This window comes from Pelodiscus sinensis, chromosome 21 (assembly GCF_052426305.1).
Source record: "Pelodiscus sinensis isolate ZL-2025 chromosome 21, ASM5242630v1, whole genome shotgun sequence".
NCBI lineage: Eukaryota > Metazoa > Chordata > Testudines > Trionychidae > Pelodiscus > Pelodiscus sinensis.
In genome coordinates, this window is record NC_143072.1 from 22,825,333 (window position 1) to 22,853,297 (window position 27,965).

A 27,965-nucleotide genomic window follows, 5' to 3' on the forward strand; every position below is an offset into this window, starting at 1 on the left:
GTAGGGATGTTACATTTCGATGAATTAACTAATTGAATAGTTGATGTGATTTCCATCGACTATTTGATTAGTCAATAAGGACTAGTGCGGCGTTCCGCCTTTGAAATGTACAAGAGCCCCAGCAGGGACTCTTGTACATTTCAAAGTTGGAATGTCGCACTGTGCCCCTGCCCTCTCCCACAGAGCTGGGGGAACTGGCTTTTAAGCCGGCTCACCCCAGCATCCCCTCCTCCTCTCCCCCCCTTTGCTGCCTCTTTGTGATAGAGACAGCGGGGGGGGGGGGGGAAGCGACTAGTCAACTAGTGTATCGACTATCTGATAAGCTTCTGCTTACATCCCTACTTAACTGCAGCTAAGTTTTGCATGAACTAAAAATATATTGATTTAATTCAATAAGCCTTACCTGTTGGCATCGATCCATACAATGGTAAGATAAGCAAACCTTCAACAGAACAATCTTGCACATCATAGCGGTAATCAATAGATTCTGCTTTCTGGAAAAGCAAGTCACAAGTTCTTTCTATCTCAAATTGACCTAAAGCAAAGTACAGAAGCACTTGAAATGTAACGAGGCGTCAACCTGGTTAGTTTGCAACAGACCTACACAATGTGGTCTTTGACACATATTATGGAGATGTTTATACAAATGGCAGAGTAACGTTTCCAATTTTTTCAAGCTGGGGTTTCTGCTTAGGATTTTCCTGTGTAACCGTGATGGTTTACATATGTATTTTGTATTTAGATTCATTAAGTATTTCAGCAACCTGAATTATATATTAACTGACTTTTGGCCAGGGGGATTATTTAGGGAGCTTCTCTTTTTATGGAAGACAGCAAGGAACACTTCTGCTATACAAATATATAATGCACTGTTTCATTCTTCTTCATGAACTCAGAAAAAACAACCTGCAGTTTATCTTCTCTCCCACATTGGAAAGAACTGATCAACATGATTAGTGGGGTTGTTTAAAGCCCCTACTGAAATCAGGGAGAGGTTCTGGTTCACACGGACTGTAAGACCAGGTCCTTGGAAGGAAATTTACAGTCATTTTTGTCATTCTTCTCACATCGCATAAAACAAGATTCCAGAATCTTTTACAAAGGCAGAAGGGTGAACGTATAACTAGATTTGGTTTATTTTCAGCTTTTTGGCTGAGTCTTTATTATGTAATATCATCTCTCTCAAGGGACTACATGCTGCCCTGGTAGGGGGCTGGATTCTGAGCTTGTTGTTCTGTACTTTTACAACTATTAGTAACCAATGTCATCACACAGTCCAAATTTGGGAAGACTCTTGGTTGGGTTTGTAAAGGAGTAGGGAGGTCGTTATGGCATCTTTCTCCTGACACATTCGGATAGGACAGAAAACATCAGGAACTGAGGTAATGTCAGAGGTGTATAATAACCACTGTTGGAAAAGCTATCCAAAACAGCTTTAGGGCAGGTTTTTGGAAGTGCCTAAGTGACTTAAAACAAAGTTCTATTGACTTTAAATGGTAGTTGGGGCCCTATGCAACTTAGGCCTTTTTGAAAATCCCACCCATAATCTTTAAAATCATGACTCATGTGCCACAGCCAGTTTCTCTACATTTGCCTTCCATGCCTTAGTTCAGGGCTACTCAACATGTGGCCCGCAGGCTGCATGTGGCCCGCAGCGTGGTTTGGGCTTGCAGGGCTCAACACACGGCCTGCAGGTGAGATCCTTTGAACATGGCCTACACTGGGAAAACACTTCACAACAGCGAGTCAATATAATGTTCTTCTGTTGATATGTGTTTTAGTAGTTAAATTCCTGGACTGTCATTGCTCATTAAGAGTGCTGTCATATGGTGGAAATCGGATAATTATTGCATTTTATTAATATCAACAGAACTGACTTAAGGGGGCCTGTGCATTGTGTAGTCTTGCCTTAATCTTTGTATTCATTTCCATTAGTGTGAAAGAAGCTATTTGCATATATTTTCATGTACATGCAACCACACTTAAGCTGCAGCCCTCGGCATGTGCCGTGAGTATCAATGTGGCCCCCGGGGCTTCCAAAGTTGAGTAGCCCTGCCCTAGTTCATATGTGCATTTCTGCAATGATGCACTTAGACCCAGCACTAGCACCCCTAGTCCCCGTCCTGGGATAAACTGGGCATAAGACAAGCCATTCTGTTGGCAATACCACTGTTTAGCAGAGTTTTTCAAGTAAAATGGTATTCTCACCAGTCAGAAACACCAAGATGTCTCCTGCTGACTCATTCAAGTGGATATCCAGGGTCACTTTTACAGCCTGAAACAAGCAGCATTAACAGGATTATCTGCTGGAATTAGAACTTCTCTCATCACTGGCTGTATCAGAGAGTGTAAATCAATTCCCTCCTCCCTCTTTCCCCTATAAAAACTAGGAAACTTGAGAAAGCAGCCTTGCATGAAGTGTTTAACATTTCAAGCAGAGACAATGTTCTTTGAGAGCTTATCATCATTAGGGATGTTAGATCCCATTTTATTAGTTAACTGGTTAAACTTCATGTTTAACCAGTTAACTGACTAAATAGGGGTGGCCCTCCTCCCCCAAGACCCTCATTCCCTCCCCTCCAGCCACTTTCCGCCTAACGTGAGACTGACGATTCCCAATCCATGAGCTCATGTGGGCTGGGAGCCAGCAGCCCCACTCCCCCGCCAATTCCTCCCCCAAAAAGAGACTAACGACTCCCAGTCCACATGGACTGGAAGCTAGTAGCCCTGCAGGGCAGGAGCAGCTCTCCATCTGTGACAGGAGGGCTGCTCCCAGGTACTGATTAACCATTACCTGTGAAGCATCAACCATTAAGGGTGATGCTTACCAGCTAACCAGTTACAACAGAGAGAACATGGCAAACAGGCAAAGGAAAATAAGCAATACCTCTGTAACATAGGTAGAGCTTTCTGTATCCTTTGGGCCAAGCAAAGCACAAAATATCTCCTTAACAGGATAATTCCTTCCTGGAATGTCGACCACTGCACAACCTCCAAAGAACTCTGAAAGCTTGTCTACCTTCAGGGTGGCTGACATCACCACTACCTTCAGGGCTTTTCTTCTCTTGGGCGGCTTCTTCTGCTGGAACAGTCTCTTCAATAAGCCAAATAAAATGTCCTGAAAGCAAGGATCACTTCATCACTCAACTCTCCTGAATACACAGCAACACTTCCTACTAGAATACATGGGGAGGGGTTGAGTTTAATCACAGAGATGCTGGTAAACAGAACAAGATTAAACCATGTGCTTTGGAGGCACAACTGCTTAAATAGGTCTTTTCCTTCTTGGAAATATTCTGGTTGCTCTGTAAAGCTTAGCAACAAGATGCTTTGCAGGCTTAAAGAGACCCAAGTTTCTTTTCACAGCTCTGTAACTGCAAGCTGAAATCAACACAGCTAACACCACCTTGTTTTTCATTCCTAATTCTCTCTTCAGTTGCAAAAAAGCAACTGCTTTTAAAGCAGTGCCACTCCGTTAATAGTCTCTGATTTGTGCTGCATGCAGAGGTGGTCTCTCTTTCCTCAGTTATTATGCAAAAAAAAAAAAATCAACTAATGCAAAAAAAACAGAGACAGGTGTGGAAAGAAATCAGATCCCCAGGCTGACAGAAGAATTTAACCTCCCCCACCCCCCGAACTACCCTTTCAGGAGAGGCTTAAAAAGTGTATATTGCTTTGGTTTAATGCCCTTGACTTAACGCAAAGTTTAACAGAACACTGGGACTTAGAGTGATGGAACATAGCTATATCTTTTGCAACGATAACCACAGTTCTATCAATGAAAACATGGCTGTAACATTTTTATAAAGAAATATCAAAACCAGGTGTGCTACATGCTATGTGGGGCAGTAGCCAATGGCATGGTTTCAGCTAGCACAGAGGTTGGCAATAATTTTTGAAGGAGGGCCAGCTCCAGCCAATGGGAGCTGCAAGACTGTGCTGGGCACAGGGGCAGCACACAGAGGCCGGCAGCACACAGAGGCTGCCCCCACAGGACGCATTGTGCACAGAGAGCACATGACCTCCACAGCTGCCGACTTTGAGCGATGTGTCAAGGTGCAGAAGGCATGGAGCCTGAGGCTCGCGCTGGACTGCGGGGCAGGACAGATCATTAGATCTGGTCAGCGAGCTGTATTTTGCCTGCCCCAACCTAGCATTTGTTTCAGAAAAGTCTTCCATCTACTGTGTGCAATGCAACTTACTAGCAGCAGTCAAGCGGTCAGTTTTTCCAGCATGAAATGTTACTTTTTTGAACAAAACTGCAGCTAACAGCACCAGGAATAGTGCTGATGGGGGCTGTACACTGTTGCAAATTCACTAAATAGGAAGCCAGTTCATGCTGTGGTGAAGAGATCATGGGTTTCAGAGGAGAGCGTCAGTTCCAGCTCAAAGGCCCCAGGGACTGTGCAACAGCCAAAGGAAAGAATAAATAGATCACAACTGTGAGAAAGTGACCCAAACCGAACAGGCAAACACAGAAGCACTACAACCTCACGTGGGCAAACTGTAAATCTCAAGGCCTCCAAAGAGAAGAAAAAACTGCCTATGCAGCATAGACCATCTCTATCTGCATCTGACAAAGTGGGTCTCTGCCCATGAAAGCTTATGCTCCAATAAATCTGTTAGTCTATGCCACAGGACTCCTCGTGGCTTTTGCAGATCCAGACTCACATGGCTACCTGTCTGATACTTGACATCTCTATCTGGATGGTGCAGATAATGGGGACAACATGATGAATTATTAGAAGAATGTGCAAGGAATAAGGACTGCTGGGTTCTATTTTAACGTACGAGAGTCTAGATAAATCATTCACCATTCTAATCTTTCAATTGCACCTTTAAAATGGTGTTAAATCTCACAACGTCATGAGATTTAATTAGCATGTAAATCACTTTTAGAGCCTTAAAGGAAAGATGCCATCAAGGTGTAATGTATCACCTCTTTAGCCTCTTATAACTAAATGGAATTAACTGCTACTGGAACTAAAGGACCAACACAAGCCTCACCACTTTCCACTCCAAGTGCAAGGTGTGTTGCTTTCACCTTGCCTTCTCTCAGATGACAAGTTTTGGTAGTTTTTTGGGTTTTTTTAAGTACAAGACACTCCACCACAAACACATCTCCCCTCCGGGGATGAATGGGAAAACAAATTAATGTGAGATGCTAGTCACATCACTTCATGCACTAAGATGGATTACAAGCAATTAGAAACACTATCCCAGAGGACACTACTGCCAACCTGATAGCAGACCTATGTAACTTTGTTCTCACCCACAATTATTTCCAGTTTGAGAACAACTTATACCTCCAGATCAGCGGCACAGCCATGGGTACACGCATGGCCCCACAGTATGCTAACATCTTTATGGCTGACCTAGAACAACGTTTCCTCAACTCCCGTCCCCTTTCACCCCTCCTCTACCTACGGTACATCGATGACATCTTTATGATCTGGACACATGGCCAAGAAACACTGGAGATATTCCACAGAGATTTCAACAACCTACACCCCACCATCAACCTCAGCCTGGACCATTCTACACGAGAGATCCACTTCCTGGACACCACCGTACAAATCAACAATGGAAAATTAGACACCACTCTCTACAGAAAACCCACCGATTCATACAGTTACCTACATGCATCCAGCTCCCATCCAGAACACACCACACGATCCATCGTCTATAGCCAAGCCCTTCGATACAACCGCATCTGCTCTAACCCCACTGACAGAGACCAGAAGCTTCAGGATCTCTACCAAGCATTTATAAATCTCAACTACCCACCCAGAGAAATAAAAAAGCAAATTGAAAGAGCCAGACGAATACCTAGAAACCATCTACTTCAAGACAGACGCAAGAAAACCAACAATAGAACACCACTTGTCATCACCTACAACCCCCAACTTAAACCTGTCCAACACATTATCAATAAACTACAGCCTATATTGGAACAGGATACCATACTCAAAGAGGCTCTGGGAGACAGACCCATAGTCTCCTATAGACAACCACCTAACCTCAAGATGATTCTTACCAACCACCACAGGACATACCACACTAATACCAACCCTGGTACCTTCCCTTGCAACAAACCCCGTTGCCAGCTTTGTCCACATATTCATTCTGCTGATACCATTATTGGACCTAACCAAGTGAGTTATAAGATCAAGAACACATATTCCTGCGCATCCAGAAATATAATCTATGCTATCATGTGCCGAAAGTGTCCGTCTGCTATGTACATTGGACAAACATCTCAGACACTTCGCCAAAGGATTAATGCCCACAAAACAGATATCAGACAAGATCACAAAGAGAAAACAGTTTCTTGCCACTTTAACCAGAAAGGACACTCTCTAAATGACTTAGCCACCTGCATTCTGCTACAAAGACCTTTTACATCTGCACTTGAAAGGGAATCCTCTGAACTGTCATTCATGTTAAAATTCGACACTTGTCAACAAGGACTTAACAAGACTTTGAACTTTCTCACCCATTACCAAGACAGTTTCCCCAATTATCACCTGTAATACCATTAACTCACAAACATCCCACTCTCCCTACCTTTAATATCAACAATTCACAGACACTTACCTTCCTTCCTCCCCCTTCCCTCCCCCCCGCATCCCCCTTCTGTTCTGCAATGTGATTTGTCCTTTTCATATTTGTTCATTTTTTTTAATTGTATCCTTTGGTATATATGGTTGTGACTACTTTCTTCCACTATTTGATCTGAGGAAGTGGGTCTGGCCCACGAAAGATCATCTAATAAACCATCTTGTTAGTCTTTAAAGTGCTACATTGTCCTGCATTTTGCTTCAACTACCCCAGACTAACACGGCTACATTTCTATCACTGCACTAAGATGATAAGCGCATTATAAGAACCCATATGGAACAGAACAGCAAGTTCCTTTTCCAGTGATACTGAACAATGCGTGTCAAATAAAAGAACACTCACTGTGCTTAAACTCCTCTCATGGGCTTCATCCAGTATGATGACACTGTATTTGGTAAGATGGAGGTCTGCCAGTATCTGTCTCAGTAAGCAGCCATCAGTCATATACTTGATTGCAGTACCCTGAATAGTTTAACCATCCATTCAGTTATTGCCCTAGATATGGATTGCATTATACACAGTCACACATCAGGAGTGACTCCGGACTGAAGCTGATCATTTACACTACTCAAGATTCAGTGAGAGACCTCACATGCTAATATTAATATGCTAAGCCACCGCTCCAAAACATACTTGCCAGGTTTTCTGAAACACTTCACAAATACACAATGTCCATTACTGAAAACATTTCTTAAGTGCTCTAAGTCCCAATCTGTGCAGTCTGTCATTTCTAAATTGAGGAGGTGATGCTGAAATCCCTGATGACAATCCAGTCATTCTAATGACAAAATCATAATCAAGGATCCACCAACCATATACATTCAGATTGTTTAAAAAAAAAAAAAAAAACAGCCTTCTGAGAATTTGTGGGTTCTGTGGCAACACTCCAGTTGTAATGTGCTATGGAAACATGCACAGCATATAAAATAGATTTGAACCACATTTCAGGCTGCTAAGGCAGCATCTCCACCAGAGATTCACAACAATGCACATACAGAATGCAATTAAAGGAGACTTCTTGAGTGGCAGAAAGTACTTTTAGATTTAAAGTAATCCACAAAGCAGAGTACATTTATATAGTGTGCATTGTTCATGTAGCTCAAGGACAGCCTCACTGAAAGGTACTGAGACTTAGCTTTACTTTATTTTACATAGGGACACCCAAGAAAGATCATATTGACAACTTACCAGGAATTCAAGGGCTGCGCCCGATTTGTATAAAATTGAACCTCTTCTAAAAGGGAGACATGCTTCAGACACTACAGGGCCCAGAATGCAATGATTGATCTTGCTTCATTAATAGATTTAAAAAAAATAAAACTAATAAATAATCTTCAACTCATACCTCAGAGGTGCAGTCATCAAAGCGAACCTGATATCCCACTGTGCTTCCTAGTGAAGAGTTCATCTCTTCAGCTACTCTCTGAGCCACAGACAAGGTAGCTACTCGGCGTGGCTGAGTCACACCAATCACTCCATGCTTTGCAAAGCCTACCAAGGGCAAGGAAATTGCTTCAACAATTAATTATGTTTGTGGTACGTAAACTGTTACGAATATATTTTTAAAGACTTCTTTGACTGATTCACTAATATTTCTCCCTCCTTACACACCCACACTCTAGTGACATTCAACACACATCTTTGTTCTAAGATGTTTTTAAAATATGTTTTCCTCAGTCTATTTTGCGAACAATTTTTTTTCGGGGGCGGGGGGAGGGAATGACTAGCATTTGTAGACCTCCTGGAAAAAGGGAGGGACAAGAAACAAGGACATTTCTTAAGTTTTAAAGAGCATATTAAGAGTGCTGTCTAATTGAAGGGTTTAGCACTTCATCAGGGCAACTAGCATCTTAAGGAGAAAATAAATAATTACCATCTTTAAATAGATACTGAGGAAGCTGAGTAGTTTTGCCACTCCCTGTCTCCCCAGTCACAATAAGAAATGAATTGTCTCTGACAGCTTGAACTAGTTTCTTCCTGTATCTGTGAATAGGGAGGGCTCTGAAGTCTGAATTTCCTTTGTCATTTTCCTTTGGGCAACTGCATTTTCTCTCCATTGGTGCAACAGTTTGAGAACTCTCCTGTGATGTAGAGAGAGATATAATTACACCTCCCAAGGTTATAATTATATGCACATCTGATATTCATATCACAATATATAGTAAGCATTCTATATTGCACATTTGCATTAAACAAAGAAAAACAAGTTCTCTCTTGGAATAATCCTAATGGGATGAAATTCTGGTGGAGTTAGCTCAGGACTTTCTCTAGACAGCTTCCCAAAGGTAGAATTCAGCTCCACTAAAGCACAAACCTGGGAGCCCCACCTGAGAGGTAACCCTCAACTCTTTAGTTAGGATGTCCAGGGCAAATGCTGAACTCCACTACACTGCACAAAATGGGGGATAAAATAGCCCCTGGCCAAACCTGGCAGCACACTGGAGAACGCAGCTGTACATGCACACTGTGTACATATACGGTATATCCCACCATCCCCCACGCCCCATTAACCAAGGAAGGGGTAGAGTAGAGGACATTGCAGTCACACACAGGCAGTAACCAGGAAAGGGAGGGGGCCACACAGGAGCCATGACACCCCCTCACTCAGTCCTGGCCCCTGGTAACCAGGGGAGGGAGGGGGCCACGCAGGAGCCATGACACCCCCTCACTCAGTCCCGCCCCCCAGTAACCAGGGGAGGGAGGGGGCCACGCAGGAGCCATGACACCCCCTCACTCAGTCCCGCCCCCCAGTAACCAGGGGAGGGAGGGGGCCACGCAGGAGCCATGACACCCCCTCACTCAGTCCCGCCCCCCAGTAACCAGGGGAGGGAGGGGGCCACGCAGGAGCCATGACACCCCCTCACTCAGTCCCGCCCCCCAGTAACCAGGGGAGGGAGGGGGCCACGCAGGAACCATGACACCCCCTCACTCAGTCCCGCCCCCCAGTAACCAGGGGAGGGAGAGAGCTGGGCAGGGTCCATCCCCCAATAACCATGGGGGGGGCGGACAGGAGCCATGACCCCCCCCCCCCACAGCCGCAGTAACGGTGGGAGGCTCCGTCACTCTCCGCGCGGCCCCCAGCAGAGGTAGGAGGGGGACCCGGCACCACCGCATCCATGGAGCGGGGGGGTTTCTACTCCCCCCCCCCGCCCCCAATTCTCCAGTGGGCGGAGCTTCCCCTACCCTTTCGCAGGTACCTGCCACGTGACTCCAGCCAGCCTCGCCTCCCAACTCGGAAATAGGACTCTGGCGCGCGCTGATGACGTTCGGTGGGCGCTGCGGGGGCCGGAGAGGCGAGCCACGCCCCCTCTGCCACAGGCCACGCCCCCCTCCGGCTAGCTTCGTCTCCTCGCCCCGCGCTCCCCAGCCTGGGGGGGGGGGGAAGGGTGTCAGCTCAGTGCCCCAGGCCTGCTCCTTCTGCCCCGCCCCTTCTCCCCGGCCAGTGGCTCCGGGGGCACAGACCCTGCCCCGAGGGGCCCTGCTCCTCAAGGCCTGTGTGACCCCCACAAGTCACCCTGCAGCGCCAGCCCAGGGGCCACAGCCCCACGTGGAGAGGGGCGCAGGCCCACTGTGGCCCCCAGCTGCTCATTGGGGAGCAAAGCTGCCCCTTGAGATGTCTACGGCCCTACTGTGCCCCGGGCCGTCTTATCCACCCCAGTGCCAAGCAAGTGCAAGACCCCACCAGGCGGAGTGGGTGGTGCTATCAAATCATAGCATACCCGGCCTGGAAGGGACCTCGAGAGGCCATCGAGTCCAGTCCCCTGCCCTCGTGGCAGGACCCAGTACTGTCTAGACCAGCGGTTCCCAACCTGGGGTACGCGTACCCTCAGGGCGTTCGAGAAGCTTGTCAAGGGGGTACGGGGAATATTTGGTAAATAACTAGATTATCCTAATTGAAATATTCCAAAAGTAGGAGTGTTCGTGAAAAAAGTTGCGGATTCTAGAGTTTAGAATTTTTTTCCTTTCATATTGAATAGGGGGTACGGGAAGGTTTACTAAAAGCCAAGCGGGTACGGGGACCGAAAAAGGTTGGGAACCCCTGGTCTAGACCATGCCTGATAGACATTTATCTAACCTACTCTTAAATATCTCCACAGTTAGAGATTCCACAACCTCCCTGGGCAATTTATTCCAGTGTTTAACCACCCTGGCAGTTAGGAACTTTTTCCTAATGTCCAACCTAAACCTCCCTTGCTGCAGTTTAAGCCCTTTACTTCTTGTCCTAGCCTCAGAGGCCAAGATGAACAAGTTTTCTCCCTCCTCCTTATGACACACTTTTAGATACCTGAAAACCGCTATCATGTCCCCCCTCAATCTTCTCTTTTCTAAATTAAACAAACCCAGTTCTTTCAGCCTTCCCTCATAGGTCATGTTCTCTAGACCTTTAATCATTCTTGTTGCTCTTCTCTGGACCCTCTCTAATTTCTCCACATCTGTCTTGAAATGCAGTGCCCAGAACTGGACACAATACTCCAACTGAGGCCTAACCAGCTCAGAGTAGAGCAGAAGATTGACTTCTCGTGTCTTGCTCACAACACACCTCTTAATGCATCCCAGAATCATGTTTGCTTTTTTTGCAACAGCATCACACTCTTGACTCATATTTAGCTTGTAGTCCACTTTATAACCCCTAGATGCCTTTCTGCTGTACTCTTTCCTAGACAGTCGCTTCCCATTCTGTATGTGTGAAACTGATTGTTCCTTCCTAAGTGGAGCACTTTGCAATTGTCTTTATTAAACTTCACCCTGTTTACCTCAGACCATTTCTCCAATTTGTCCAGATCACTTTGAATTCTGACCCTATCCTCCAAAGCAGTCGCAACCCCTCCCAACTTAGTATCATCTGCAAACTTAATAAGCGTACTTTCAATGCCAATATCTAAATCGTTAATGAAGATATTGAACAGAGCCGATCCCAAAACAGACCCCTGCAGAACCCCACTTGTTATACCTTTCCAGCAGGATTAAGAACCATTAATAACTACTCTCTGAGTACCGTTATCCAGCCAGTTATGCACCCACCTTATAGTAGCCCCATCTAAGTTTCATTTGCCTAGTTTATTGAAAAGAATATCATGCGAGACCGTATCAAATGCCTTACTAAAGTCTAGGTATACCTCATCCACCGCTTCTCCCTTATCCACAAGACTCGTCATCCTATCAAAGAAAGCTATCAGATTGGTTTGACATGATTTGTTCTTTATAAATCCATGCTGGCTGTTCCCTATCACTTTACCACCTTCCAAGTGTTTGCAGATGATTTTCTTAATTACTTACTCCATTATCTTCCCTGGCACAGAAGTTAAACTAACTGGTCTGTAGTTTCCTGGGTTGTTCTTATTTCCCTTTTTATAGATGGGCACTATATTTGCCCTTTTCCAGTCTTCTGGAATCTCTCCTGTCTCCCATGATTTTCCAAAGATGATAGCTAGAGGCTCAGATACCTCCCCTATCAGCTCCTTGAGTATTCTAGGATGCATTTCATCAGGCCCCGGTGATAATGCTTTATCTCCACTTGTCACAGGTCCAGTCAGGTGCAAATTCGGGGTGAATGAGGTTCCCCCCCTTTTGTTGAAACCCTTCTCTCAATCACCAACTGGGGGGCTGGAGCTCATGATCTATAAGGAGAGGCTGAGGGATTTGGGTTTATTTAGTCTGCAGAAGAGAAGAGTGAAGGGGGATTTGATAGCAGCCTTCCAACTTCCTGAAGGGAGGTTCCAAAGAGGATGGAGAGAGGCTGTTCACAGTAGCGACAAATGGCAGAACAAGGAGCAATGGTCTCAAGTTACAGTGGGAGAGGTCCAGGTTGGATATTAGGAAAAACTCGTTTACTAGGAGGCTGGTGAAGCACTGGAATGGGTTCCCTAGGGCAGGGATGGAATCTCCATCCCTAGAGGTTTTTAAGTCTTGGCTTGACAAAGTCCTGGCTGGATTGATTTAGTTGGGATTGGTCCTGCCTAGAGCACGGGGCTGGACTTGATGACCTCCTGAGGTTTCTTCCAGCTCTATGGTTCTATGAAACCCAAGTAATGTCACTTGTCACTGCTGACACTGGGTTTTGCATGTTACTTGGTTTGAAGAATTGTGACTATAGCAGCCTGCTTTAGTTTATATGCGCTTCGTAATTGGTTTCATTTTCTGTTCTCATCCACAAGCCCAAAGGTTGCAATATTTGTGGCAAATCCTGACTGGAACAGCTTAAATCATGATCCAAAGCACTTTTCGACTAAATAAAAAGGTTCAGGGGTTGTTTAAATTACTGGCAAAGTACCCATTAATAGGAACATCTTTCCCTATGAGCAATAAATTGTCACAAGTTACAACATAATTGGAAATATTACTATCCAGTTTCAAACTTAATTATATTGTAAAGTGACATTAAATATGTGATATGATAAAGACTATCTGAACAAAATCAAAAGCTTCCTTTCACTTAATACAATTTAATACACATTTGTGACATTTTCATTTTGATTGAAGAACCTCTGCTGAATGTTTGTTTTTTGGTTTTGATAGTCTGGTGTGCAAATCCCCAAATGCCCAGCAGGTGGCAAAGTAGGTATACTTAATGATTACAGGAAAAAGCCCCACAAATCCCCAAATAAAAGATACATGCAATATTACAGTCTCCCTTGAAAGTAAGATTTTTATTATATTTAAACAGTAATCAAAGGATTAAACATGCTGAAAACAAGGTGTTGGATGGTACTTCCTTTCATCTAGGTGGTCCACTGTTGTTAGAAAGGATATGAAGAAACTGTATGTGCATTCTTAGATTTAGTGTGTCTTTAGGAACCCTGTTTATGTGCATGAAGAATGTTTCACCTCTCACTGGCATAAATAAATGATAGCAAATTTCTCTTTATCACGTAAGCACAGAACTGGGAGACAGAAATTCCTAGTTCTAATCCTACAGTTACCACTGATTCTGCCTCTCTACTTCAGTATCATAATATTTACATATACTACCTACATTGTTCACAGGAAGTTGCAAAGACAGATTAGTTAATGTTTGCTAAGTACACTGAAGATGTATCACTGCCAAACAATACCATCATTAGACACCTCCAAATGCACACTTGTTATGATCAGTTCATCAATGCTATGAACCATTTGTATAAAACAAAAACTCATCTATGAGCCAATAGCACATAAACTGCTCATCAGCTGTTGACAAATCAGTGACACACCCTTCTATCTGGCAGCTTGCATATTCTTATGTTCAATAAAAAGATATTCAGACACTCAGCAGCCATAAATCCTCTGTATTTACCTGAAAATTTCTATGAAAATCACCCAAGATGACTTTAATGTTCATCTGAGAGCATGAAAAACAATCAGTTTTACATCTAAATTAATATAATCGATATACAGTTCTCTTCACTCAGGATACAGTATGGGATGTGACAATATAAAAGCTGTGACTTAATGTTATGAATATATACCTAATTTATTACCTTGTATGTGCTGGTGTTATGTTTCCACTAGTAACTCACTGAGTTAATAGCATTCAAATTAACTGTTTTACTATTCCCCAGTGAGTACTGCAAACATCCCATCATTGCATTTTCTTGGCACATTTTTACAAATAGTAATTTATTAAGTGATATTCATATGTACATGGTTTTTCTTCCTAACAGGTATTATTTTAATCACACATGACTCACACTTTGTGCGTGGGCACTTTTACACGGTAACAGTTTATGGAACCAGGTGATGTGATTTTTCCCCCCTTTTAGGGTAGGGATGGCATGCTTGATTTTAGTCAAACTCTTTGGCAGCCTTGAACTTTGTGCTTGCATTATATTGTGGCTCTCAACCAAGAATCTCATGCTACTTAAACATTAATAAATTACACCCCACAACCCCGAGAGAGATTTGCTCAGTTTTACAGATGAGGAAAACAAACAGATTAAGACGTTTGCACTGACAGCAAATTGGCAAAGCTGAGGGGGAAGGGAGGAATCCAGGAATCCTGGCTGCAATTCTCTCCTCCAACCACTAAAAAGATGCATCCCCACCCTTATAACTGCTATGCTACTAAATGTGCTAAGTAAGGTTGCACTTTGGCTTTCAGGTTTGCTATAAAACCTATACATTCCTCTTGGCTTAGGGAGGATGAGGTTTAGATACCACTGCACATTTGCTCAATGTTACTCTACCACAGGGGCGAGCAAAATACGGCCTGCAGGCTGGATTCAGCCTGGCAAGCCACTGGATCTGGCTCGCAGAAGCCTCAGCCAGGCTCTCTGCCCACATGCGGCTCAGAGCAGCTCTCTGAATGCTGCAAGCCTGGTGGGAGGCAGGAGAGAGGCTTTGCACACTGCTGCTGCCCCCAGCACAATCTTGCAGCTCCCATTGCCTGTTTTCCAGCTAATAGGAGCTACCTGTCTGTAGGACAGGCAGTGCATGAAATATCGTCCCCCTCCGGGCTCACAGTATTCACAGCTGTATATGGCTTCTGCAGCTGGTGCAGGAGTATAGAAGGCAAGAACCCTGGCTGAGGAACTTGCTGGGCACACCAGCCCCTCCCTCCCACAACCTTCTGCCCCTCTCCTGCACCCCAATCCCCTGCACTCCTGCCCCAGGTCACCACCCCTCCCAGACCCTGCACCTCCTCCTGGTCACAACCCCCTCCCAGGCCTTGCAATCCAATCCCTTAACCCTGGTCACAACTCAGATCCCTGCATCTCCTCATGCATTTCTGCCCCAGCTGACAACCCCCTCCCAGACTCTGCACCCCATCTCCAGGTCAGACTCTACTGCAGTGTTTCTCAACCTTTTTTTATAAAGTACCCCTGTGACGTAGTGTGGGTACCTTGCTGGTTGTTAGGCTTGGGTTGTGAGTGACCTCCACTGGCTGTTGGCTGCAGCACGGTCCAGCAGGGCAGGGGATGAATCATTATGCAAGGGGGCTTCGAACCTGTCTGAGTAGTTATCTCCCAGGGAGCGGAACAATGGGAAGAAGGGGAGTGGAGCCCTGGCTGGGGGCAGGGCTGGAAGTGAGTTGGTTAGGTTTCTGTCTGGTATCATGGAGGAAGTAGCCTAGGCAACAGGCTGGGATTTAGAGGCCCAGGCTCCCCCATCTCAAGGGGGGGCGGAGGCATCCTAGGCCTGCCCTGTGACCAGATTACATCTGTGCTGTGCTGTATCCTGGAGAAGCAATAAACTCCCTCTATTCTATTGGCTGGTGGAGTCTGTTCATGCCACTACGGGGGTGCAGGAGACGGGGAAACCCCAACGCGCCGTCACAACCCCCTTTAAAAAAAATTATCAGTACCTCCAGTACCTACAGTTTTCAGGCACACAGCATTTTTTTCTACCATTGCAACACATTTGTTTAAACAACTTCATTGTAGCCGGGTGGGCGATGAAATTTTTGGGTGTAAAAAATACAAAAATTATTAAAGCGCTGTAAAACTTAAAACAAAAATTCATTTTTCTCCAGTTTTCAGTTGTGTTGATGTATCCCCCAGACTACTCTCAAGCACCCCTGAGGGTATTCATACTACTGGTTGAGAAACACTGCTCTATTGCACCCATACACCCTCCTGGAGTCTGCACCCCAGTCTCCTGCACCAGGTCATGACCTCCTCCTTCACCCAAACTCCCTCCCAGACTCTACACCCCCTCCTGCACCCCAATCCCTTACCCCAACCTGCCTTCTGCACCCAAACTCTATCACAAATCCCATACCTCCTCCATTAATATCATGGAAGACCGCAGCCCGTGACAACTTACCAAATTCTTCGAGTGGCCCCTCCCAACAAAAATTATTGCCCACCTCTGCTCTACCACCTACCCTCGCCAAATTGTGCTGGACATATGAAACGAATGTATTTTGCTTTCTGATGAATAGAGAAATAGTTGAATACAGGAAACTTATTTAATCATTAACCTTCCTAGACCAGAAATCTGAATTCCTTGGGGAACTTCTCTTTCCATGCTCTGGAAAAGACGGTCTGGTACATGATGAACGAAGGACCCTTTAATAGCTGGGGAGAAAACCACATCTATTAATTACACTGAACGAGCGGAGACAGATAATCACCCTGAGCCTGGAATCTCCATATATGGGAGCTGACAAGGAGAGAGATCCCTAAATTTTAATTTGGCTGCAGAAAAATGTAACATAAGATGGTGCTGTACATAACCCCACCTCATTTCAGATAATCAATAGTTTTCCTTTTTCTGATGTCCATTATGTTAATGCCCAACATTTGTGTCACTAGCTGTGAGTCAGCAACAGTACTCAAAAAGATCTGTATCCCTACCTGGGGGATGTTTCTCCAGACAGTATTATTTGTACAATTTTTGCTGGAACATCACAGTTGGAAGAAGATGCCTCCTATAATCTAATTTGTCATTGATTTTATCTTATAACACTTTGCAGTTCTAAAGCACTTTCAAAGGAGGAATTTAAAGTGCTTTACAGACAGACCGATTCGCCCCCACGACCCGTGATGAAGTTAATATTATTGTCTCCTTTTGCAGATGGGGTCATGAAGCCCCCTTTCATCTCAGGGGGCCTCATGATCAGCGGTGGGCAACCTGCAGCCGGTGGCCCACTGAGGTTCCACCTGTGGTCCATGGACACCCTATCTGCCCCCCTGCTGCACATGCCTCTCGCGCACTGGGGCACCAGAGCCCCAAACGTCCTACTTGGCCCCCTCCCTCCCAGCACTTTTGGAGCGCCATGAATTAGTGCTCCATCCCTGCTCTTCCCCCTCCCTCCCATAGTTTGAAAAGCTGAGGACTAGCTCTGGGAGGGAGGGAGGGAGAGGAGCGGAATTTCTGGGGGTGTGCTTTTTTTGTAACTATGGACCACAAGGGTGTGAATACACCCCCCAACCCCCGCCTTCCCCTGGCTGGTCAGAGCATGGGGGAGGAAGGCTCGGGCAGCGTGCTGCTCTTGCCTTCCCCTGGCCGGCTAGAGCATCCTTACTTAGGAGACCCTAGGGGGTGCTTTCACACCCTGCATCCCCCCCATGTATGGGCCTGCCTTTAAACATTCTGGAGCTCTGTACCATTATACATACAGATATCTAAGGCCCAGCTCCAAAGCAGTGTTCTGACAGCCCGCAGCAGCATAAACCTTAGAACAGTCCAGATTTGAAAATCTTACCAAAGATCCTGTCCTTCAGACATTTCCTTCCCCGTCTCCTCTCAAAAGATCAGGCAGGGTTGATTAGAAACGTGTGTCTGGTATATAAAGGTACACGGAGTATTGGAGGCTGTCTGGCAGGAAAAGGCACAGAATTATCCTTCATTTATAGATGCTGTGCATTGAGATACACCACCAGACTTACCCACCTTGCCCAGGTCCTTCAGGGCAGGCCCAGGGCATGTGGGGGTGTGCAGGTGGCTGGGGGCCAGGGGCTTGTTCTCCTCCCCACCAAACCACCCTACAACCTGCCTAGGGCCTGATCTCCTCACCCCCATGTCATCCCTCCAGCCCACCCAGGGCCTGTTCTCCCCCCCAACCCAGGCCATTCCTTGGGGGCTGTTTCCCCCGGACATTCCTTGGGGCCTGTTCCCTGCCCTCCCAGGCCACCCCCCAGGGCCTGTTCTCCCCCTGAGACCATTCCCCAGGGCCTGTTCTTCCCCCGCCCCCTGGCCATTCCCCAGGGGCCTGTTCTCCCTCAAGGCCATTCCTAGGGGCTTGTTCCTTTTTCCCCCCAGGCCACCCTCTCCATCCTGCTCAGGGCCTGATTCCACCCCCCAGCCAACTCCTCCAGCCACCTGGGGCCTGGTTCCCCGCCCCGTGCACTGCCACCAAGGGCTGGGAGCAGGAAAGGGCTTGGGGCAGAGAGAATACTGCCTGCTGTGCTGGCAGGCAAGATGGCAGAGCCCCAGCCCAGCTCACCCCACTCCAATGGCTCTGTGGCTGCCCCCAGTGGCCACTCTCTTATCACATCCCTCCAAACAGCAGCCCTTCCCTTTGCATGTTATGGAAAACAGTCCCTGTCCTGGGACTTCCGGTTCTCCTGGCACAACCCAACCCTGGCCTTGCTTTACGTTAGGAGACGAGGAAGCTGCCTACCAAATTTGGTGGCCCCAGCTCTTAACATGTCATGGGAGTTCTTGAACAAACGGACTCACAGACAGACCCGCAGACAGACCCACAGACTCTAAAATATATATACAGCCGGTCCCAGAGTTACGAACGCATCAATTTACGACCATTCATAGTTACGACCAACTCCCATTAAGCGCATTACAAGCTGGTCCCCGAGTTACGAACGCAATCCGCACTTACGAACAGCGAGTAGCGTTGCCAGATGGCTGAAACAAAAATACTGAACACACCTCCCCCCCCCCAAAAAAAAAAACACTGGGAAAAAATTTTGTTGAAGGAAAAAAGAAGGGGGGGGGGGGACTCAAAATGACTTCAAGAATCTGGATCACTGCAAGAGGTTACCAGATAGTCATTTAAAAAAAAAAAAAAAAAAAGGACATGCTTCATGGGGGGAGAGGGGGAAGACTGGCCAGGAAGGGGGGCGGCCTGGAAAAAGCTAAGGGGGGGGCAATGGGGCCAATGGGAAGCAGGGCTGGTCGGGGGGGTCGGGAGGAATGGGGCTGGCTGCGGAATATCGGGGGAGGAAGAGACCAGCCGGGAGGGGGCGGGGCTGACCAGGAGTAAGGGGGAGGAGGGAAGCACAGCTGGGGCAGATCAGGGGCCACAAGGGTGGCCGGGAGGAAGGGGGGGTGGAAAGCAGAGCTGACGGGGGGGTGCAGCAGTGCTGGCCAGGGTAGATCAGAAAGACGAATGGGCCACCGGGAAGCAGAGCTGGGGGGGAGGTTGCAGGGGGCCTGGCTGGGGAAGATCAGAAGGGGATGTGGGGGAGAACCAGCTGGCGGGGAAGGGGAGGGGTGAGCAAATTGGCCGGCGGGGAGCGGGACTGACCTGGGCACTTGCTGCCTGTCCCGCACAGGCTCCCAGCAACGCACGAGTGAAGAGAAGGCTTCCCCTCCTACTCACACTCAACCGACTGAGGGCTCCCGGCAGCAACCGCTGCCCCGTCTCCCAGCTGGGACTCCCAGCCGCTCCCCCCGCCCACGCCAAGCTTCCGTCCAGTGCGCAGCCGGAAAAATCAGAAAATACTGGCCATTGCACATGTCCGGTATTTTCTAATTTTTGTACCAGACAGAGTGCGCAAATACCGGACTGTCCGGTACAATACCGGACACTTGGCAACCCTAACAGCGAGGCCGCATTTAAATGAATGGGGTCCGACTTACAAACAAATTGAGTCACGACCAAGTGTTTGGTACATAACTCGTTCATAAGTCAGGGACCAGCTGCAGAGAGATTTAACAGGGTCTTCTGTGGGGTTTTTTTAACCCTTCTAACTCTCATCGGTTTAGATTACGGACACAATTTGTACAGAGGATCCAGAACCTAAAGCCTTTATTAACGTCAGTAGCCACAGCTCCTCTCTAGTTTTCTTTGAAAGAGGAGCCAGATAGACTGCTCCCTTCTCTCCCCTGCAGCTCTTGCCCAACCAGAGAGCCCCTAACTATATCATTTCAGAACTGTACCATTCTTAAGGAAGTCCACCTTAAGCACTGCATGGACTGGTCTCTTCAAATCTTAGTTTTTCTACACCTACAGTAATGAACGGTTCTGGGGACTTGTCAGGCTTTGAAGCAATCCCTACATAGCCGGTCTCATCCCTTTTCTGATTTCCTTCTCAAATGAGCGAAAGAATCCATCATTTATCTAAGCGTCCAATTCCCATAGCACCACCTCAGAGCTGTGACTTAATCATATACCTGCTAACAGGAAAATAGAAAAGAAACACTGCTCCTAAAAAAGCTCTGAAGTTTTGGCCTATGTAAAATCCTTGGGCTCCATTTTCAGGTACTGCAGTTGATGCATGAACAAAGGGAGGCAAAAAAGTGCCCTCATATATCTTTGTGCTGCCAGTATTCTGGGGACACGAAGGCCTGATCGGTCACTGGGGCAAATCAGAGAACTTTCAGGTCTTCTACAACGTACATGTTATTTCCCTCTGCCCTCTCTAGACTCTGAAAAGCAATGAACAGTTTTAGAACAGTGTGGTCCAGCCATAGACAGGCACATGGAGCAGGGCTGGCAAAACACTGGAGCCAAAAGTCCACTTATGCCAAAAATCCCCTTTTTAGGGCCTATTATTTTGCCTGAGTGGCTTAAATTGGGCCACTTGCTGCTACACTTACCACCCCTCAGTGGGAAGAACTTAAAGTGTATCTGGCAGCAAGACACTGGTAAAGAAGTGATAGAAATGTAGCCGTGTTAGTCTGGGGTAGCTGAAACAAAAAACAGGTAAAGAAGTCTTTCTAGAAAACTAGCAAGACAGACTTGCCTCACTAGAAGTGGGGCAAATTCTACTTGCATAGACTGCCCACTCTTGCGCAAAAAATATGCAAATGAGGCGAAGCGTGGAATATCCTTTTTGTGCAAAACCCCCCTCTTGCGCAAGAGCCGTTCTTTCCTGAAAAAAAGAGGAAGAACAGCTCTTGCGCAAGAGAGGGTTTTTGTGCAAAAGCCTCTTGTGCAAAAATGGAGCCTCATTAATTATGTAAATGAGGTGCAGCGATATTCCACACTTTGCCTCATTTGCATTTTTTTTCTTTTGCGCAAGAGCAGGCAGTATAGACATAGCCATGGTGTACATCTGATGAGCGTCCACGGAAGTCTGCGCGGTCACTTGTAGATTTACACCAGTGTAAACTGCAGCAGCATTCACATTCAACAATTATACCTCCCTTGTCACCATTGTATCTGAGTTCCTTGGTCCCTGCCTCCCCATCTTATGGACAATCCATAGAATTCATAGACAATTAATAGAATATTAAAACTGGAAGGGACCTCAAAGGTCATGAAGTCCAGTCCCCTGCATTCATGGCAGGACCAAGCACCATCCTAGACCATCTCTGATAGATGTCTATCTAACCTACTCTTAAATATCTCGGGTGACAGAGATTCTACAACCCCTCTAGGCAGTTTATTCCAGTGTTTAACCATCCTGACAATTAGGAAGTTTTTCCTAATGTCAAACCTAAACCTCCTTTGCTCCAATTTAAGCTCATTGCCTCTTGTCCTATCATCAGAGGTCAAGGAGAACAATTTTTCTACCTTCTCCTTGTAACACCCTTTTAGGTACTTGAAAGCTGCTATCACGTCTCCTCTAAGTCTTCTCTTTTCCAAAATAAACAAAACCAAGTCTTTTAGTCTTCCCTCATAGCTCATGTTTTCTAGACATTTAATCATTTTTGTTGGTCTTCTCTGGATCTTCTCCAATTTCTCCACATCTTTCTTGAAACGTGGTGCCCAGAACTGGACACAATACTCCAACTGAGGACTAATCAGCACAGAGTGGAGCAGAAGAATTACTACTGTGTCTTGCTCACAACACTGCTGTTAATGCATCCCAGAATCATGTTTGCTTTTTTTGCAACAGTGTCACACTGTTGACGCATATTTAGCCTGTGGTCCACTATGACTCCCTGCATATGTCTACACTAGGAAACTATTTCAAAATAACTAAAATCAATTTAATAACTCCTGAAATAACAAAATCTAAATAGTGCGTCCACACTACGCGAAGCCTTGAAATCATTCCAAGGCAAGCTCCGTTAATGTGGACACGCTATCTCGACTTACAGCCCCAGGAAGCACGGGGAGTAATTAGTTCAAATGACTCTGGGCAGTAGTTATTTCAAAATAGCAGCACTAGAGCATCTACACTAATGCTATTTCAATATAATTATTTTAAAATTTATTCCTCAAGGAAAGCAGGAGTACAGATTTCAAAATATGTGGCCCATTATTTAAAAATAACAGGCGTTGTAGTGTGGACACTTCAGTTATTAATTCAAACTGAGGGCAGTTATTTCTAAATAAAGCCCTAGTATAGACCAGGGCCTAGATCCCTTTCTGTAGTACTCCTTCCTATACAGTCACTTCCCGTTCTGTATGTGTGAAACTGATTGTTCCTTCCTTATCAGACCCAACAAATAGACAGGCACATGGAGTTCTAAATAGAACTCCCAGCAAAATGCTTCAAAACTGCCTGACACATACTCTATCAATGGGGGCATTCCTTCACTGTGCTTAGAACAGTCTAAATGGTGCCAAGTTTTTGATACAAATCTTGTAATGCTCTGTTCATTGCTTATAATTAGGTTGACCTTCTGACATTAGTACATGATCCTTTCTAAATGACACCACTTGGAGATAAAAAAGAAATCAGCGATTCTCCGTGAGATATCCCTGTGACTTATCTAACCTAGAAATGGTTCGGCCAAGAATTCCCTGCACTGGACATTTTGATTGAGCATATCTGCAGCCTATTAAGTCGGATATCCTCTCCACACAGAGACCTTTTTGGCAGCAAAAAGGACAAGCCAGAACCCTGGCATCCCTTCATTCCACAACTGCAAGAAGAATTTCAAAATCACAATGGGAAATGTGACAGACATCTGACGGACATTGCAACTTTTTTCCAAGAGACCTGAATGGGTGCTCAGAATTCTGTGGATGCCTCACCCTGCCCCACCCCAATTACACATTGTGATAAAAGGATCACTTGCCTCTTTTCCAACCAATGTTCCCTCTAAACTGTTCCATCTATGTGCGAAATAAATTTTTTTATGTGCACCAAGGCACGTGCAAATGTGTACCACCAGGAGAAACACAAATCTAGCTGTGGGTGCTCTGCTAATCAGCTGAGTGGCACTAGAATCATCCTGAGTGGGTGCACAAGCACTCAGCTTACAGGGAACACTGTTTCCAACTCCTCCCTCCCTTGCCTTTGCTTTGAAGGAACTGCTAAGCGTATCTTAATTAAGAAGACAACTAATATGGGATCTATTAATCTAATATAAAAATACACCATAATGTGTGAGCCCCAAAAGGCCATTAAGTATTGCATCCTCATCACCCTTGTGAAGTAGGTAGTTGTTACCTGCAATTTAGAGATGGGAAATTGAGGCACAGATTAAGCGATTACCCCAAGGTCACAGAGAAAAAATCTGGCAGAGCAGGGAACTGAACTAAGATTTCCTGAGTCCCAGTCCAGGGCCTTAATCACAAGTCATCCCTGCAGCATTTGAAGAGGAAGGTCTAAGTAGCATGCCACACACTGGACAGACGGCATTGTTAGAGACTGACAATAATATTCTGGACTTGGTTTTTTTCCTCAATAAAATACTTTTTGTTTAAATCCTCATTCTCAGCAACATTGTTGCTCTTAATATGCAGCTTTCTATCAGACACACCATGTCATCAACCACAAAGCCCATTTCCCCCTCCCTTTTTATTGCCATTATGCAACATCATGACCAATTCCCCTGGGGTTACCCTGAACACTTAATAGGTCTGTCTGAGCATCCAGCAACAAAAGGGGAGCACATGGCAGCCACACACTCATCATGTTAATGACTTAATTTCTCTCTGTGGTACTGAAAAAAAACCCTGACCCTACGTAATTGCAGCCCTGGTATTCATGAGTCTTAAATTGTGTGTCTTCATGATTTTAAAGGGCAGTCCATTTTTTCCTCAGTAATCCTGCATTACACTGGGAACCTTCAAGTCCTGATTGCCCTCTTTAGCTCTTTTTTTTCCCCTGCAGCCTCTTAGGGGCTGTCCCTCAAGCTACTGTGTTTTGAGATGTTGTTCTCCTTGTGCAGGGCTGCTCTGACAGCTAGACAGCTGCGGTGAAAGTCCCACTTTGTCACTAGACAGTGGCGGCTTTGGGTATCATTGTGAAGAGAAAGAGGCCTGCCTACTAGGCCCACTCTGCACAGCGGCTGATTCATTGTGTCCATGATTTGCCAAACAAACAGGTGTAGCTCGTTCCTTCTCTCCCCTGTGCATGGCCCCTTTCAGCATCCCTGGGGATATGCAGCACATGGTTCGGTTCAGTATGTTTCATGGGTCTATAACCCTATAAATTTATGCATATCTTTTACCATGTAAAGGAAGCCACAGCAAAGGACTTGTTAGAGGAGAAGAAGCCCTTCAAATCATTCCCCCTACTCTGAGCTTGTGGATGTTTCCTCATTATTATTTACTACTATTCTTCTATATGTTTGAGAGAGTTTGTCAGTCTGTGTGTCTGTTTGTCTGTTCAAGAACTCCTTCTAAACAGTAAGAGCCATGACCATCACATTTGGTGTAGAGCTTCCTCTTCTCATAACTTACAGTAAGGTCAGAATTTGGTTGTACCAGGAAAATGGAATATGCCTGGAATGGGACTGGTTCTTGTAGAATAGGGGTGGAAAAAGGGCCTCTGTGGGCTGGATCTGGCCCACCAAATGGGTTGATCTGGCCCATGGAGGCCCTGTTGCTCCCCCGCCCCCAGGCCAATTAGAGCCTGGGGGTGAGGGAGCACACAAAGCTTCCTCCCACCCTGTGAGCAGCACACAGCACACAGCACTTTGAAGCATCATGCGCTGCTCACAGGGCAGGAGGAGACGTCATATGCTTCCCCGCCCCCAAGTCCTGATTGGCCTGGGGGCGGGGGAGCTGTGCAAAGTTTCCTCCTCCCTCCCCCAACCCTGCGAGGAGCGCATGGCACTTCAAAGTGCTGTATGCTCGCACAGGGTGGGACCAGGGCGAGGGAAGCTTCACACAGCTCCCTCGCCCCCAGACCAATTATGGTCTGGGGTTGGGGAAGCCCAGAAGCATTCTGGCCCAGCCCCTTCTGGATTAGGCCTCGCCTCTTCCGGATTAGGCCCCGCCCCTTCCAGGGTGGCCCAGGTCCACTTCAGAAATTTTTTAAGGGGCTCCTGGCCAAAAATTATTACCCATCCTTGTCACAGAACCACACAGAAAAGAGACAGATCCACCAGGCAGGTAAAAGGGGCTGGCTGGGGGAATGCCCCCCGATCCAGGACTGTCCCAGCCCTGAGCCTCCTCACCCCCACCTCCCGATTCAAAGGGGAACATTGCTGGATGTTCCCCTTGGTTAGGGAGTAAAGGGAAAGTGCCCAGTTTGCTGCATTCCTCACTCTGACTGGGGAGCACAGGGGGCAGACGAAACTGGAGAAACCTGATCTCTACCCCTGGCTGTGCCTGCTGGAGCTGCAGTGGCCAAGGAGAGACGCTTCTCACCTGTCCCCAAGTTGCTGGTTGAGAGAGGGCTGGAGTAGTCCTCTTTGTAGACACAGCTCTGTATTAATCATAAATCTCTGGATTCATCGTTTTCCCATTGAAGTTTTGAACTCTGTATCAAGTTCTTTTATGTAGAAACGTTGTACTGTTTCATATAGAACATAGAAACGTGGTGGTAAGTCTTTTTACATAGAAACATTGTATCTTTTCATATAGAACATAGAAACTTCGTATTAAGTCTTGACAGAATAGTCCCTAAAAATAAGTAAGGTAAAGAGAACGTCTTTGGACCAGAATAGATCTCTCCCTCTTTACTTAATTGAATGAATGAGGTGAGAATGGATAAGGCGTGAAAGGCAAGCACCTCGGAAGTGGGGATGAAAGTCAGATATCCACGGACAATAAGACCTGTTAAGTGGACTCACGGAAAGAAGATTGGACATATGGATGGATGCCTTGGGAGTCAGCAGCAAGTGCCGGCTTTTGGAAGCACCTTCTTTCAAGATGAATGTGGCAGCATTAAGACAATGCCCAGAAGAAGGTGCCGCAGACTGCATATGCATATGTTAACACAGATTTGCATATGCATAAGAGGATAGATTTGCATGAAAGAGGAGCTACTATAAATCAAAGGTATCTTGCAGGAGGACCCCTTTGTCTTGTCACCATCGGAGCACTGAACCAGATCTGCAGAAATGTGGCTCCACCCTTCCCCCATCCAACTTACCTGGCCAGTGCAGGTAGGGGGAGCAACTCTTGGTAACAACAAGAAGAGGAAGTGTGCTTGTGTGTGTGTGTGTATGTCATATATCATATGCATATGAAACAGTGTTGATGGATATATGTGCTACCAATAAATGTGGCATTCTGCCTTATCCCCCTGAAAAGACTGGGTTCTAATCCCAGCTTTCCACCTCACTGTGAGGCCTTAGACAAATCAGTCCACCGCTTTGTACCTCAGTTGTCCCATCTGTAAAATGGACATAATATGCATAGTGAGGGTTGAGCTTCATTATGATTTGCTATTTATATTACTGTACCCCAGGAGGCCTTGTCCTAGAGCAAGGCCCCTTCGTGCTAGGTGCTGCATGAACACAGAATCGAAAGATGGTCTCTTTCCCAAGAGACCATTGTACTCTAAAACACTGATAACAGATGGATACAGACAGAAGGGGGAGGATAAATAAACAACATTGGTCCATAGGGTAGGCAGTTCCCAAACAGCCCAACTGTAGTCAAGCTTTTTTTAGGCAGCATGGCACAAGAGTTTTGAGGAGGCATGTGAAGGTGGGTAATGAAGGAGCTTTGCAGATGTTTTCCTAAGCATATGTAAGTGCCACTGGGCAGATGTGAACTTGGGATCTCAGTGGAGGAGCCTCTACAGCTTGAGCTATAAAGCTAGCTAGTGCTTAGCTTAATGGTAGAGCTCCCTGGAGCTTAGCTCTTGCTGTAAGTGGTCTATGTGCCACTACATGGGGCAGTGACCCAAGAGTGAAGGGTTAACTAATGTTTGGGAAGCACTTTGAGATCCTCCTCCCATGTAAGAAACGACATATAAGACTCCAATATCTTTATATGCCAACAAGTATACAAAGCCACTGCTCTTACTCCAGGGGAGATCTCTTGAACAGGGGTTTTCAAACTCTGCGTCACAGCTTGTAAGGGCAAGCCGCTAGCAGGCTGCAAAATGCTTTGTTTACCTGCGCCTCCGCAGGTACAGGTGATTGCAGCTCCTGTTGGCTGTGGATCACTGTTCCAGGCCAATGGGAGCTACGGGAAGGGATGTCCTGGACCACACCACTTCCCGAAGCTCCCATTGGCCAGGAACGGCAATCTCCAGCCAATGGGAGCTGCAATTGCCAGTACCTGCGGAGGCGCAGGTAAACAAAGCATCTCACAGCCAGCTAGCGGCTTGCCCTTATAAGCTGCGACCCAGAGTTTGAAAACCCCTGTTCTAGAAGAATCAGAATTCCAAGTGGAACAAAATATCTCAGCTGTAAACTGAGTATATTTTTAAACTTCCCTGGGAAACAAAAGTTGATGTTATCAGAAAAAACACTGTACCTATCCTTTAACCTGAAGGAATACAAAGAGGGTATAGGCAGATCTATTGTCTTCCATTTAGTGTGAACAGGATTTGGCAGGACAGCTAGACAGTGCCCATTAGCACAGAACGTACCTGTTAAATATTTAATCCATTTTGTGCAATACGGAATAGAACATTTACGTGTGGAACTGTAAA

The 27,965-nt window shown here is 46.1% G+C and overlaps 1 protein-coding gene and 1 long non-coding RNA gene across 6 annotated transcripts in view; both read right to left on the reverse strand.

Annotated features, from left to right (window-relative positions):
- The window catches only part of DHX40 (DEAH-box helicase 40), a 34,598-nt gene extending 24,651 nt beyond the window's left edge, over positions 1 to 9,947 (reverse strand). Inside the window, exons 1-7 of one of the 5 annotated variants that reach the window (XM_075904687.2) lie at positions 9,819 to 9,947; positions 8,495 to 8,702; positions 7,967 to 8,112; positions 6,964 to 7,083; positions 2,888 to 3,118; positions 2,209 to 2,275; positions 404 to 535 (exon numbers count right to left, since the gene is read on the reverse strand). In XM_075904687.2, the coding sequence (XP_075760802.2) occupies positions 404 to 535; positions 2,209 to 2,275; positions 2,888 to 3,118; positions 6,964 to 7,083; positions 7,967 to 8,112; positions 8,495 to 8,678 (880 nt within the window). In that variant the 5' untranslated portion in view covers positions 8,679 to 8,702; positions 9,819 to 9,947. Of the gene's footprint in view, positions 1 to 403; positions 536 to 2,208; positions 2,276 to 2,887; positions 3,119 to 6,963; positions 7,117 to 7,966; positions 8,113 to 8,494; positions 9,770 to 9,804 lie in introns of those variants that run through there. The other 4 variants (XM_075904690.2, XM_006138655.5, XM_075904688.2 and 1 more) reach the window with 4 other exon arrangements.
- Positions 9,948 to 12,501: 2,554 nt separating this feature from the next.
- LOC112543969 (uncharacterized) lies at positions 12,502 to 27,336 on the reverse strand. Its single transcript, XR_003087263.3, has 3 exons — positions 25,724 to 27,336; positions 17,747 to 17,859; positions 12,502 to 16,616 (listed from the first exon to the last, which is right to left on the reverse strand). It is a non-coding gene; the product is annotated as an uncharacterized LOC112543969 (long non-coding RNA).
- Positions 27,337 to 27,965: the final 629 nt, after the last annotated feature.